Source organism: Coregonus lavaretus (genome assembly GCF_964263955.1).
Source record: "Coregonus lavaretus genome assembly, contig: HAP1_SCAFFOLD_1201, whole genome shotgun sequence".
NCBI lineage: Eukaryota > Metazoa > Chordata > Actinopteri > Salmoniformes > Salmonidae > Coregonus > Coregonus lavaretus.
Window position 1 is genome coordinate 66,235 of NW_028156305.1, and position 15,819 is coordinate 82,053.

Consider the following 15,819-nt stretch of genomic DNA (forward strand, 5'->3'; position numbering starts at 1 on the left):
TTATTTTGTGTTATGCAGTTATGTTATTGAAACAGAATAAGTCTAATGAGAGAATAAATAAGTCCAGTCCAACCATTACCTCTCTCCTCTTTCACATCCCTCTATCATCACTCCATGGGTGCGTCCCAATAATCTCTCCTTCCTCCTGAAGTGTAGCATTCCTTCACTACTCCTCTCAAATGTAAAAGCATTGGATTGGTGTTGGCATGGGGTAGAGGGAGTTTACATATACCAGTCATTTCCTTTTAAATCCATGAAGGGAAGTGGACAAGTTCACACTTAGAAAGGAGATAATAGTTCCACATCCCATGTGTCCTGATAACTACAGGAATGGAACCATATTGAGGTTGTCTGCTTTCTATACGGTTTGATGGGAGAGAGAGAGAGAAGAGAGAGAAGAGAGAGAGAGAGGGGCAGAGAGAGAGAGAGAGAGAGGGGCAGAGAGAGAAAGAGAGAGAGAAAGAGAGAGAGAGAGAGAGAGAGAGAGAGAGAGAGAGAGAGAGAGAGAGAGAGAGAGAGAGAGAGAGAGAGAGAGAGAGAGAGAGAGAGAGAGAGAGAGAGAGAGAGAGGACATCAGGTAAAGTTCTGGAGATGAGGGAATATGTGTGCAGAAAGAAACCCTCCAGTATGGTTAACCCCAGTTAGGCCCAGTATGGACTATCAATACAAGGGACCATTTAGAATGTGACCCAGTTCAATAGGTCTTAACAGAACTGGGGGATGTCAGCCATGAAGTTGTCTAAACACAACTGGAATATAATTTGTTTGTGATTCATTGTTAATGGATTTTCCATTAGGAACACAGGGGAAAAACCTAACACAACAACACACATAACACACAACCACTAAAAACACAAAGGGGGAGGAAACCACTAAAGTCATTACCATATTGTAATTTTCTAATGACAGGGAGAAAACATGTAAAATCTAGAAGACTACTTTAGATCTGGTCAAAAGAAGCCTAATGCACTACGTAGGGAACAGGGAGAGATTTGGGACAGAGACAGTAACTCCTGGATGGAAATCTTCATTCTAATGACAGTGAGCAAATCTCCAATCTCCACCCTATTCCCTATGTAGTGTACTACTTTAGCTCTGGTCAGAAGTAGCCTAGTGCACTACGTAGGGAACAGGGTGTCATTTGGGCCAGATTCAGTAACTCCCCTGGGTATGAATTCTCTCTCTATCTTATCTGTCTTCTATATGATGTTCTCCTCTCCTCCTCTCTTCTCTCCTCTATTCACTCTATTCTATCATCCACACCACATGCCAGCTTCAACACAATCCATTTACAAGTTAAAGACACACCTTGGAATAAATAGCAAAGGAAAACTACTACTAGATGGATTTTTTATTTCCCATCACCATGAATCATATTTAATAACTGAACAGTAGCAGACCTAACTTCATCTGTTCCTGACTCTAGATAGTGGTTTAAAAAGACCATCAATCTCCAATGATATTAAAGTACAATTCTGAACATTACTGATATTAAAATGTGTAAGTCGCTCTGGATAAGAGTGTCGGCTAAATTACGTAAATGTAAATATACTGAGTGGCAAGTCAAGATATCTGCTGGTTTTATTGTTTGGTTAATAGCACCACCTGCTGGACAGGTTTAATATTGCTTGACTGAGCAGTTGGGAAAATAAAAGATGCCAAATTTAGGGTCGGTTTCCCGGACATCGCCATTGAACATGCTTTTTAGTCTAGGACTAGGCTTCATCTGTGTCCGGGAAACCGGCCCATATAGTTCAATTAGCAAGTAAGTAACACTACCTGTTCCATGATACTGAGGAAAATGACATTGAGACAGAGAACCAATTGAGAAAACATTTCAATGATTCTGAATGACAACCAACATACATTAACAGCAAACATCATGATTAATGTAAATGTAGCCAATTAAAACATTGCATTTGATAAAAATACGTTATTACGTTTTACTTACACTCTGAAGATTAAATCAGTCAGACAAAAATAATTGTACAGAAAAATTCAGCATTTTTATCTGCAGACCATCACCACCAGCATAACTAGTATCTATGTGGACACTACTACAGTTTAACCAGCTCAGCTATAGACTACACCAGCATGACTAGTATCTATGTGGACCCTACTACAGTTTAACCAGCTCAGCTATAGACTACACCAGCATGACTAGTATCTATGTGGACCCTACTACAGTTTAACCAGCTCAGCTATAGACTACACCAGCATGACTAGTATCTATGTGGACCCTACTACAGTTTAACCAGCTCAGCTATAGACTACACCAGCATGACTAGTATCTATGTGGACCCTACTACAGTTTAACCAGCTCAGCTATAGACTACACCAGCATGACTAGTATCTATGTGGACCCTACCACAGTTTAACCAGCTCAGCTATAGACTACACCAGCATGACTAGTATCTATGTGGACCCTACTACAGTTTAACCAGCTCAGCTATAGACTACACCAGCATGACTAGTATCTATGTGGACCCTACTACAGTTTAACCAGCTCAGCTATAGACTACACCAGCATGACTAGTATCTATGTGGACCCTACTACAGTTTAACCAGCTCAGCAGTACCATAGAGATTAAACCCAGGATAGAGGGGCTGAGTGAATGTGGTCTGGACTCTGTGGAGGAGGGTCATTGTATCAGAGACACTGTAGAAGGACAGAGTACCTGCCTTGTGATCCAGGTACACTCCTACTCTGGAGGACCGAGGGCCTGATACTTTAGTCACAACACTATTGTGTCTGAAACAATAATCACCTCTATAACACACTAAACTCCAGGACTTGTCATTGTGTCCAAATCCACCATCTGTCTCTGTTCTGCTGATGTCTTTATATGAGACTGCTGTATCACACCACCCACTCCACTCCACCTCCCAGTAACAGCGTCCAGACAGACCCTCTCTACACAGAACCTGCCACCGGTTGGTGAATCTGTCTGGATGAACAGGATATGGTTGGTCTTGGTCTGTATAGGTCACCCTTCTGTTCCCTTTAGACAGAGAGAGGTGTGTGCCTGCTGTGTTTGGGTCCAGTGTGAGCTGACAGGAATCTGGGAGAAGAGCAGAGCAGAGACCAATGAGGGGAGTTAGAACAATAAGTGAAGTCAGATACTGTATCTACCCTGTCTTTGATTAGAGCACAGCAGAGATCAAATCAGAGAAATATGAGGAGTCAGATAGATACCCAGTCTTTGATTAGATCTACTATTGCTATATATTTCTAGAGGGATTGTTAGGAGTGTCAGTGAAAAGAGACTGTTAGTTACTTCAGAATAAAGAGACTCACATTGTAAGAACTGTTCTCTGGTCTTGGGCTCTGGAGGCAGTACAACATCCACTATATTCACTACAGACACACAAGCACATTCACAGAGAGAGGGAATGTTATCATCATACCATATTCCACATGTATATGACTAGTAGGGAACTTTCAATGGTCTAAAGTTGATGTTCTTATTATTTTCAACACACCTGTAGAGGAGATCTTGGTCCATTCTCCTTTAAGGACGTCTTCTAGTTTCTCTCTCAGTTCAGACACAGTCTTACTCACATCTCCAAAGTACTGAAGAGGACAGACAACGATGCTGGGTAAGTCTGAAGATACACTGATACTGGAGAGAGACTGATAACTCTGGGGGGAGAGAGAGAGAGAGAGAGAGAACAGAACCAAATGATTGAGAGTTTCACATTAAGTTAATTTCATATCACATGTAACAAGGCAGTTGAGTTACCTGGAGGAAATGGATGTGATCCTCTGTGTGTGAGAGCTGCTCCAGCTCAGTGCTTCTCTTCCTCAGCTCAGCTATCTCCTGCTCCAGTTGCTCCAGGAGTCCTTCAGCTTGACTCACTTGAGCCTTCTCTTGGGCTCTGATCAGCTCCTTCACCTCAGAGCGCCTTCTCTCAATGGAGCGGATCAGCTCGGTAAAGATCTTATCACTGTCCTCCACTGCTGCCTGTGCAGAGGTCTGTTAAGAGAGAGAGAGAGAGAGAGAGAGAGACTTGTCTTACTTTAATGAGCCATCCTCATTACACTAACACCCCCACCCCTAAAAGCACATTGCGTGACACCACAACCTCTACACAATCACATTATCCAGTACCCAACACCACAGTACAATACACCAACCAGCACCACATTCCAACCGTCCATCCAACCCCTCCTCTCCAGCCGTACAGACAGCCCCCCTGAGCCCCCATACCTCCTGAAACATCTCCACACTGTTGATCATTTTGTACAACTCAAACTCAACCCTAAGGCGTCAACAGTAATGGCATTACCCTGGCAACACAGAAAAAACATGATGAACAGTCTGTCATTGCAGAAAACGGACACCCCTCCCCAACTCCCAGGTCAACCCTCCCCAACCAGCTATTGGTGTCCAGGGCTCCATGTAATACCCTCCACTGGACGACCCCTGACCTTTCCAGCACTGGGAGCTTATAGAGCACCCTCCACCTATACCCTGCCATGCTCTCAGCCCCCACAACCCCCTGCCACTGATGCCCCTTCACTCCCACTAAGCTCAGAGTGTTAAAAGTCAGTAAGTCCTCCAGACTCTCCTGCCAGTCCCCAGTCTCTGCTGTCACTTGCAGTGTTGGAAACGGTGGTGGCCCCTCCTCAGGCTGCTCCAGCCCTCAGTACTGCAGCATAGAAATCAGAGACCCCTGCTGTATTGAGTCTCTTGCCGCATGATGAAGATCTGCTGATCCAGCCCCAAACCACCAGCCCTCCTCAACAGAGCACATGCTTGTTCCCTCCAGCCCACCTCCGTACGGTACAGTAGCAACACACGTCCTGTCCAATAATTTCCCAGACCTTTTAAAAAAATATCAGAGGCAGACCGTCTGAGAGACGGCAGCTGAGAGTTTGTGAAAGGCCAGGGAAATGTCAATTCTCTGTGACAAAGAGAGTTTGGAAAGGTCTGTGAGCAGAACCTGAGAACACCCAGGATCACAGAGTTATGCCCTCTATAAATCAGAGTACAACTCCACAGCCGCGGCCTCATCTCCCCACAACAGAAGTTACCCACCCATCAGGCCCCCTCATCTCCCCACAACAGAAGTTACCCACCCATCAGGCTCCCTCATCTCCCCACAACAGAAGTTACCCACCCATCAGGCTCCCTCCTCTCCCCCACAACAGAAGTTACTCCCCCTTCTGCTGTCCCCACCTCTCCCAAAAGCCTTGGAAGTTTGAGCAAAAAGTGACATCTTGGAAGAGCTTTACATGGAATTTCCAATAGGACACCTGCCTGGGCCCTGGTGAAACAGAGAACTGAGCCCTGTACTAGGTGCAGACACATTTTGGAAAGCAAAGACAAGGAAATTGATTTTGGCTCTAACCACTAACAACCTACCCTTACACACCTCTTTTGCTACCCCTGCACTAAGATTTGTGCCATGGCTCAGCACCTGCGCCCCCTTCCACCAGACCCCCAATACACTTCATTAATCACATCACTGTGTCTCTTGCAAAAAAATCACGTTTAAATGTTTTTGTTTGACTTATTCCCCCAGTCTCTGTCACCGTTCATGTTAAGGAAGTCTAACCGTGAAATCTCCATAAGAGGTGGGAGGGAAATCACCACAATCAGAAACCAGTAGAGAAGCCCATAAAGCCACCATGCCAGAAAAAACCATCAATTTAAGCAGATTCTGAAGACATGCCCTTAAGAACCCATGACCCATTTTCTCAGCCTATACCGCTTCCTGGGTGAGAGGACACTAAACCCCTCATTCTTCATCACGTGTTGTACTGACCTTACAAACCTTCCAGGATCAATCAAATAAGACTCCAGCAGAACCTTCTTTTTCCCCTTTAGTCTCCATCAGGAACCTAGAAAGTTCTCTCAGCGTATATACTGGGACCTTAGCCTGACTGGCTGTCAGCTCTGGATCCAATGAGCCGTCTGAAAACGAGACCGCCTTGTCCTCCTCTCCCGCAGACTCACCTCCCCCCTCTTCCTCCTCCTCCATTGGCACGGTACCGTCCTCCTCCTCCCCAGTCTCTGCCCCCCTGCACTTCCCCCCTGATCAGAGCCTCTTCCCCAATGACAGGCAATATTTCCTGGGATGAGCCCACCAAGCCTTCGCCCACCGGAGTCTCTGTTACTACAGAAACCTGCCTCAGCTCATGTAGCCCAGCTGCAACCCTCCCCACCACCGCTTTCTCCACGGTCTGCGCACCACCACTTGACCCTGCTCTACACTCCTCCTTCCTGGTACCACCACCACTTGACCCTGCTCTACTCTCCTCCCTCCTGGTACCACCACCACTTGACCCTGCTCTACTCTCCTCCTTCCTGGTACCACCACCACTTGACCCTGCTCTACACTCCTCCTTCCTGGTACCACCACCACTTGACCCTGCTCTACTCTCCTCCCAGCCTCTGCCCCCTGAGTCCTAGTAGGCTGGACAATAGAACAAGTCAAAATTCACTGAAGGCTGTAAAACGGCCAAAGAACATTGGCTGAGCTGGAACACTAGCCTGAGGCCAAAGCGTCTTAATCTAGCGGTTAAGAGCGTTGGGCAGTAATCTAAAGGTGGCTGGTTCGAATCCCCGAGCCGACTAGGTGAGAAATCTGTACCCTTGTACATCGACAGATTTAGGCACTTAACCCTTGTCGTTCTGGATAAGAGCGTCTGCTAAATGACTCACATGTAAATGTAAACTAGGCCTCTGTGAAAGCGTGGCAATAACTTATTAACTTTACATTATTCACAGACAGACTCCTCTGAAGGCAGGCAGGCAGCACACTCCTGAAAACGAACTGCTCAGCAAAGCAAAGGCTATTTTGAGAACTACCAGATTTATATAAAAAAAGCTAATTTTCAGTGTCTGTGTCCAGTGTCTGTTTATATGTTAAGGGGGTGTTACTTTGGCAGATAATGTCACACATCTAAATATATATATTATTTTTTAGATAATTAACTAAATGTATGGTGTTTTTGGTTTATGTCCGTTTCATTGTTTGTTATGCTATGAATTGTTATTTTATGGTTGTAAGTGATCAAATGAACTAGAACATTTTATATTTAGCAATTTTGAGTAATTACTACTTTAGTAAGGATACACTTAGTAAGGATATACAATTTGCTAAATGGCATATTATTATTATATTATTTATTCAGCACTACTGCAGTTGCTAAATAATTCCAATAGATGGCAGCATAAGACCATGAATGACATTTCAGAAGATTAGTTTAGTTCTCTCCCTGGATACACTACCACTCCCCCTCACAGGAAAACTCCTGCCTGAGCTTTTTACTGTCCCTTTCCACACTGCTAACGCAAGAGAAAGGACTGAAAACACATTACTGTGAAGTAATATAATGATGATTCATGTTTATTATTACCTGTTTTTATGCTCATGTTTTAAAATTATACCTCATTACTATAACAATTATCAAAAAGCGCAAACATTAATTCAGTCACCTCTGGTCGACATGTGTTTTTCTAGTACATTCATTGTCAAATTCATCAACCAGCACAGAGCCACTCTGCCTTCTCGAACAAGTAGCCAACTCAACAAGCCCCGCAAAAAGCTTGTGCCGTCAGCGGCAGCGAGCACTCTGCCTTCTAGCACAAGCGAGGGGCATGTTGAGGTACATTTTCTAACCGCGATGGTTGCATGATTTATTGGTGGGCTGTAATATATGAGATATTAAGATGATGTCATAATGCATGTTTACTAGGGTTGAGGTTAGAGCATCTGACTAGTGATTATTTGGCCGGTGTTCAATACCTGCTAGAGTTAATATTTTGTTGCTCTCCCAAAAGCAACACAGGCCTAATACGAGATATATAGCTAACTGTAAAGTAATGAGTGACCTTTTTAGAAAATCATAGGACATAGTCTTTGGTTGCATGCTATTTTATGCTTGTAGCCTATAACTGATGCTTCATGGTCTTATGCAGCCATCTATTGGAAATATTTAGCAATTAAAAGTTATTAATTCACGTAAAGACATTGGTGAGGCAGCTGAGAAATAAAGTGTATTTTTCTTATTAATTCTGGAGATCAGTCTCAAACCAGCCCCACCTATGACATGCCAATTGCTGGACTTTCACATAGAGGTTACTAGGTCACACCCAGTTCAAACCACATTTAAAAAATAAAACAAATGTGTTGTTTATCAAGTGTTCTGCCTTGCAATAATACCTATAATAAAATGACTAATAAAGGTTACATAGGTTTTATTAAAAAAATAACAATAAATGCTATTTAGTACTATAATGGTATTTACTAACATAAAATTATTACTAAAATAAGTTCTCAACGTGTTCTAGGCTACTCCACCCTAGAATTAGGGTTAGGGGTTAGAGTTAAGGCTAAAATAGGTTATAAGTAGGGTTAGAGTTTCTGTATAGCACTTTGTGACATCTGCTGATGTAAAAAGGACTTTATAAACACATTTGATTGATTGTTAGGTTTAGGGTGTTTAAAGCAAAAAACTGTATGGGTTATAGCTCTCTTGCTCCTCCCTGTGGCCTTCTGTGGGTACTACATACCTCATTCACAACACTTGCTATGCTCATAATCTGAGGTAGCAACTGTGTTAGATCTATAAATCAATAAGCTACACCTATCCATTTAGTTTACAACTCAGTGAACCTGCGCAGCATTCGCTCAATTTGATGCCTACTAACAAACAAATTACCCAGCAACAATTTAGAAACAATAAATCGTACAATTATTTTGTAAAAATGTATTTATTTAAAAAATGTCTGGCTGTTTAAATCGGCTACATCTTGAAAAAGGAGGACAGGAATGCGTTCTGTTTAGGTTTTACACCTTTTTATGAAAATAATATGGTTAACCATCGCTAGCACTGTGGGCAGGGGCGGTGTGTTCATTAGGGCGATATGGGCGACGCACTGCCAAACGGGAAAAGGAAGGGATTTTTTTTCTAATCAATTATATCACAGCAACATTAGTTATCAGTGTTCTAATCTAGACGTCTGATCTGCCACTAAATGTCCAATCAGGCTAAAGTCGTGCTTCAAATGGCCCCGCCCCCTTTGGGGCGATTTCAGTCAGGTTGAAAATCGCCCAGAAGTCTCTCATAGCCTGTCATGTAAAATCTTTTTTTTTCAAATATCAGAGCTTTCAATACAATCTCTATGGGTTTCTGAGGGCTTGCACTTACGCGCTTTCGTCATACGTAACATAACCATGAACGTAACTAAGAAAAGAGCGGGTAGCAGCGTCAATCAATTCACGTACTACTATCAAGATGGCTAGCCTTCAGTGCAACTCGATTGTCTCTTTGAAAGAAGTTCACATCAAAGACCATTCAAAACGAGCTACTGTAACTGGAGTGTATGCTAGCGGTCATGAGGGAACATATTGTCTCAATCGCCAGTGTGCTTTTGGAGAGACTGAACGGTCTTTTTGCCATTCAATGGGCCAGGAACGTCTGAATGCACTGGCCATGCTTTCCATGGAGAGGGAACTAGTCCTCAGCATGCCTGATTTCAATGAGAAAGTCATTGACCGCTTTGCTGCATTGAAAGAGAGAAGAGAACAGTTTCAGTACAAGTAATGTAGCCTCTCTCTCTCTTTGTCCCTCCCTGTCTGTCTCTTTAACACACACACGCCCAAATCAGTTCACAGTTGATGTTGTTTAAAATAGTTATTTTTCATTTTAAAAAAAGTTAAAAAATAATAATAATCTTCATTTTTACAAATCTATACAATTGGCCAGAATATGGTTGTTCATATTTACAAATCTATACAATTGGCCAGAATATGGTTGTTCATTTTTACAAAGCCATACAGATAGCTGTGTTTACCTTTTCTATAAATTATTTTCAAATTCTGTTTTCAGGCAAAATGTCTATCACTGTTCATTTTCACAAATCTATACAAGAGGGCAGAATATGGAAGTCTATAAAAATTTCTTATTACCAATAACTTGCATCAATGTTTTCAGTAGCCTCTATCAAAAGCTCCTGCTTGCTTGTTGTGAATTATGCTCAGGTGCACATATTTCCAATTCAACCATGAGTCAAAAAATATGGTAAAAGCTCTTGTTGATCCTGCAATCTGAACAAATACCAAGATGCTGTATTTTCAGCTGATATTTCATTTGTTTATGGAAATGCATATTGTTTATGAAGTGTTGAGGAATGTGAAAGAACACCCTTGATTATTTTTACAGTGATAACTTATTTTGCTTTTGTAAGCCAACACTTTTGAGATCAGTCAATAAATGCTTCTGGCATTGACTTATATGCTGCCCCTGTCTTCATGTTGTTGCTGGACATATCTTTTTTAAAATGTGTGTAGGTCACCTAAATCATCAGAAAAATTGCCCCCCCTGAGAATTTTTTCAGGAGCCGCCACTGACTGTGGGTCACCACAAGGTGTACCCAGGTGAACAGTGAGTTTGCTCACCAAGTAGTCATAACCTTGTTAATAATAAGTTACCTGAGGTAAAGCTACAATGTTAATACGGGCTGGTCTCATTACCAGCCCATAATAGTGAAGCTGGCATTGTGACGCAGAACAATGGGCTGGGAATAGAACTTTCATTAGGCGAGTTGGTGCCACAGAGCTCAATACAACTAATAGGAGCTGGCAGGGTGAAACATGCCCTATCATTTCTAAACTACGGCAAGCATCTGGGACATATGGTAATATTATGAAACTGGGCTCCATGGTGGATGCAATTAAGTAGTTTTATCAGAAAAAGGCGTTCAAAATGTATTGTGTCCAGCCTAGTCCTAGCCCCCGCTGCCGGCTGGTCGCGCTTGTCTGCATTAGCATTATGTCCTACATCCCTACAATAGAAACACCCAAAACTATCTGTGCTAGCAAACCCTGTGTTCCACCCCTCCCCTGCGTAACCTTGAAGTTTGTTAAGAAACAAACACTTGTCTACGAAAAGTTAAATTTTTAATGGATTCCGCTTGGCACACAGCCGAGAGCACACGAAAACCACTTTATTTTTAAATTTACCAAAACTAACCAACTACTTGCGGTCTGTTCGTAAGTAATAAACGGAGGCTGGACTATAATATAAATCCATTATACTTTGTGACACAAAATGGGAAAAGGGGAAATTATAATAATACAGAAAAACACCCTTCCAACTAACCCTACTCATTAAATACCCACTACCCCATTCCACTACTTTGACCCTATCTGCTCCTGCACCATGCCAACGGCCTGGGAGGACAGGAAACCACAACTCAACACACCCTGTAACTCTTCTGAAGTCTAATCTTGTATGCCCAAATACTACTCTGCAGCTGCCACCACAATATCTATTTTCTTTTTTTTACGTTCCATTTCTGCGGTACAGTTGATAACCATTGCTATGAACTCTAAGAAGCTAACTTTACTGAAGCATATATCACTCGTTGGCCTATCCCTCTGTGCTGGCACAGATCTACTACTCACAGGGATCCTCTCAGGATCTCTCACCCTTGACCCATCCTCCTCTACTTTCTTCACTGTCTCAGCATACGACACCTTCTGCACTACTCTGACTCTAGCCACCTCAACCTGCCTCTCTCGCACCGGACACTTCAGATCCCCAGCAACATGGGCATCCCAACAGTTGACACACACAACTTTATCCACCGAAACTACACAAACCTCTATCCCATGCCCTCCTGCACACTTCTCACATCTTGGAATCTCCCTCCTACAAACTGCTGCAACATTACCATAAACGTTGCACCTGAATCAGCACAGTGGATTCGCCACAAAAGCTCTAACAGGATAACTGATATATCCTACCATGACTTTGTTGGGTAAAGACTCAAACCTCAAAAGGACTGACAGTGACTCCTCTGTTTCACCACGCTCACCACCGGGTCTGTGTTGCACCAAACGGCGGGAATCACAAACACCAGCAGTCTTCAACCTGAATTGCTCCACTTCTACACTTAACGCTACCCCAGAAATCACTCCATTCAATGGTGCCCTGTTCCTAAGAGCAAAGCAAGAAACAGATCTTGACCCAAGTTGCGTGACACGGAGCACCCACTCCCTCTGGTCAGAAGAAACACAAACAAATATCACAAGTCCACTACAGGTTACCTTCACTGATTCAACTGCACCCAACTCCTTTCCCACCCACCCTGAAACCACAAATGGATCTGCCAAAAGGTATGGATCCACTTTGTCCTACAATGTAACTCCTACTGCACCAAATTCTTCTTTATCATGTCCATTGATGCCAGGCTCTGGTTCTGAGCTCTTCACCACACCTTCTACCTCACTTAACTCTCCCTCATTCATTTCCATTTCACCTCCAGAACTCGGTCTGGCGCACGGCTCACTCTGTTTGCACTTGAGTTATAACATTTGAAATTTAATTTACTTACTAAATTACTTTGAAACTTTTTTGAGTGTAACGTTTACTGTTATTTTCTGATTTGTTTATTATTTATTTCACTTGCTTTGGTATTGTAACATATGTTTCCAATGCCAATAAAGCCCATTTAATTGAATCGAGAGAGAGAGCTCCCTGTTAATGTATAGCAGACATGAGTCGCTCATGGTTACTCATGGTTATGTGAAGAGGTAGAGCCGCTTGCGACTTTAAATCAGTCAGAACAATAGGGAATGTCCTTTTGGTCAAGATGATGGTTTCTCCCTCAGTAGACCCGGGTTCATAACCAGTCAGTTATATTAAGCAGTCTATTCTCTGACAGGGGTCCAGACAGCCTGTTCCCAACAGTGGGATTGGATAGGAGCCTCTCACTCTCTCTCTCTGACTGGAGGAGAGAAGTGAAATGGTGTGTCTCCTCTGGTCAACAATACTCACCTTGAGAGACTCCACAGCCTGTTGGAGCTCCTTCAGCTTCTTCTCTCTCTCCTGGAATCTCTGCTGGACCTTCTGCTGACTCATCCCCAGCTGCCTCTGTGGAGAATCACTCTTCAATGAGCTATCAAGCTTTATATGTCCAGTAGATCAATAGTATAGTAATGTGACATAGGGCCCATAGAGAGGAAAGTCTAAAATCTTGAGGAAGTCCCTTTACCATATGACATTTTCTATGTTGCTATGTTAATGATTATAGTGTTTATGGTAGGTGTACATGTATCAAGGGGTTGAGACTGAACTTTGAACTCTTAAAAGGGCATTCGGAATGATAATAGTGTTTGACTTCAGAAAATGGTGATACATTTGGATCAAACTCAATATACTCAAGGTTTGTGTTCATATATGTTCTGCTGAGGATCAATTTCATTTTATTTATCTCATATTCAAACAGACTTAGTTCCTACTGTATCTTTAATTCTTTGTTTATCAGATAGTAACCAACAAGTAGTTCTGGTCTTACCTGTTTCTCAGTCCTCTCTGCTGCAGCTGACACTGTATCATGGCCTTTATGTTCATCCATTGTACACAGCATACAGATACACTGCTGATCGGTACGACAGTAAACCTCCAGCAGTTTATCATGATGAGAGCAGATCTTCTCCTGTAGCTGTGCGGTGGCTTTGACCAGCTTGTGCTTCTTGAAAGCAGGATATACATAGTGAGGTTGGAGGTGAGTCTCACAGTAAGAGGCCAGACACACCAGACAGGACATGAGGGCTTTCTGCTTTCTGGTCCCAGTGCAGAAATCACACGCCACATCTCCAGGTCCAGCATAGCACAGAGCAGGAGGGGGAGCAGCCTGGAGTCCTGTCTTCTTCAGTTTCTCCACCATCTCAGCCAACATGGTATTTTTCCTCAGATTAGGCCTTGGAGTGAAGGTCTGTCTGCACTGAGGACAGCTATAGACCCCTTTCAGAACATCCTGATCCCAGCAGTCCTCAATACAGCGCCTACAGTAACTGTGTCCACAGGCAGTAGTGACCGGCTCCTTCAGTAGATCCAGACAGACAGAACAAAAGAACTGGTCCTGGTCCAGCAGAACTCCCTGCTGAGCCATTTGGATGGTTGTTCACTCTCACACAGACAGACGACACAGAGACTCAGATCAGTTTCGTTTCCACAGAAGTTTTTGGGAGGGCGTGGACTTTCTGGATCTGCCAGATAGGTGAGGTTAGAGGGAGGGAGGGAGGGAGGGAGGGATAGAGAGAGAACTGCGTTCAACGTGGAGAGGGAGACAAATATTTTAGTTTCTAGGTTAGGGCCCTTCATTTGGAATAAATCTAACAAATATGAGTTGTTAGAATATATAAAGGGTAACAGTTCCTATGAAGTACATATTCTAATTATTATAATAAGCTTCATAATGCCTTATAATACACTTATGTGTTATAACACTGATTATAAGTGTCTATAATAATTAATAAGTGGTTGTAATGGGGGGGGGGGGGGGGGGGGGGGTTGATATTGATACAATATACTGTAGTTTAAATGAATACTGTATGTATTGACTGATCATTGAGAATGAGGTAATACTTTACATTACAGTGTGGGTATTACTGTTAGGCCTAGGGTCAGGGTTAGAGTTACTACATTCAGCAGTGACCCTAACCCTAGCCATATCTAGGACTGAAAAGAGAAGACGTTTTATAATCAGAGTTCTTTGTATCTCTTCTTAGTCAGACAGAAACCCCCACATCATATAGGTGGACGGGGTTATGAACATATCCAATGAATTATTTCTGCAACCAGATGAAATGAAACTGACTTTCAGCAGGAAAAGCTTCTCTAATAATCCTAACCATTGCTGGGTGTCTTCAGAGACTGAGGTATAGAGACACACTGTCAAGTCAAATCATCTGGCTGTGCATTCATGTCAAAACAGTTATTATTTTCTATTCATAAAATTATATTCTATTATATTATTTGATAATATATTATATCCATAGGCTCCACTCTGTATAGTGTTAATGATGACTGTTTGTTCTGTACATTGATTGAATGGTTAGTACTATCTCACTGTATTCACAGATTAAATCCCAAGAGACCAGGAGACCTAAAGGAAGCCTTCAGCACTGTATCCCTTCATCCAGTCATAGTAAACAACCTCTGTCTGTCTGTCTGTATTTCTGTCTGTCTGTAAACACAGCTAACTTTTCTGCGGTGGTTGTTGTTGCTATCAGTGCTGCACAGCTATTTTCAGGTCTCTCCAGAGATGGTCGATCGGGTTCAACTCCAGGATCTGGCTGGACCACTCAAGGACATTCAGAGACTTGTCCCGAAGCCACTCCTGCGTCTTGGCTGTGTGCTTAGGGTTGTTGTCTTGTTGGAAGTTTAACCTTCGCCCCAGTCTGAGATCCTGAGCGCTCTGAAGCAGGTTTTCATCAAGGATCTCTCTGTACTTTGCTCTGTTCATTTTTCCCTCGATCCTGGCTATTCTCCCAGTCCGTGCCTCTGAAAAACATCCCCACAGCCTGATGCTGCCACCACCATGCTTCACCATAGGGATGGTGCCATGTTTTCTACAGACGTGACGCTTGGCATTCAGGCCAAAGAGTTCAATCTTGGTTTCATAAGACCAGAGAATCTTCTTTGTCATGGTCTGAGAGTACTTTAGGATCCTTTTGGCAAACTCCAAGCGGGCTGTCATGTGTCTTTTACTGAGGAGTGGCTTCCGTCTGGCCACTCTACCATAAAGGCCTAATTGGTGGAGTGCTGCAGAGGTGGTTGTCCTTCTGGAAGTTTCTCCCATCTCCACAGAGGAACTCTGGAGCTCTGTCAGAGTTACCATCGGGTTCTTGGTCACCTCCCTGACCAAGGCCCTTCTCCCCCGATGCTCAGTTTGGCCGGGTGGCCAGCTCTAGGAAGAGTCTTGGTGGTTACAAACTTCTTCCATTTAAGAATGATGGAGGCCATTGTGATCTTGGGGACCTTCAATGTTGCAGAAATGTTTTGGGACCCTTCCC

General features: G+C 43.1%; 1 protein-coding gene across 1 annotated transcript; it reads right to left on the minus strand.

Annotated features, from left to right (window-relative positions):
• Positions 1-1,334: 1,334 nt before the first annotated feature.
• On the minus strand, positions 1,335-13,958 carry LOC311126477 (tripartite motif-containing protein 16-like). Its single transcript, XM_084200483.1, has 6 exons — positions 13,317-13,958; positions 12,797-12,892; positions 3,744-3,977; positions 3,484-3,643; positions 3,299-3,358; positions 1,335-3,062 (listed from the first exon to the last, which is right to left on the minus strand). The coding sequence occupies exons 1-6, from the start codon at positions 13,911-13,913 to the stop codon at positions 2,554-2,556; spliced, it is 1,656 nt and encodes a 551-aa protein (XP_084056609.1). The 5' UTR covers positions 13,914-13,958; the 3' UTR covers positions 1,335-2,553.
• Between the last annotated feature and the right edge of the window lie 1,861 nt (positions 13,959-15,819).

What these genes read in the sequence shown, in the direction of transcription:
- LOC311126477 (XM_084200483.1), bottom strand. Translation starts at nt 13,913, where the DNA reads ATGGCTCAGCAGGGAGTTCTGCTGGACCAGGACCAGTTCTTTTGTTCT. An exon ending in GACCAAGATCTCCTCTACAG is followed by an intron (nt 3,359 to 3,483) that starts GTGTGTTGAAAA and finishes GTGTGTCTGTAG; the next exon opens with TGAATATAGTGGATGTTGTA. An exon ending in CAGAGAACAGTTCTTACAAT is followed by an intron (nt 3,063 to 3,298) that starts GTGAGTCTCTTT and finishes CTCTTCTCCCAG; the next exon opens with ATTCCTGTCAGCTCACACTG.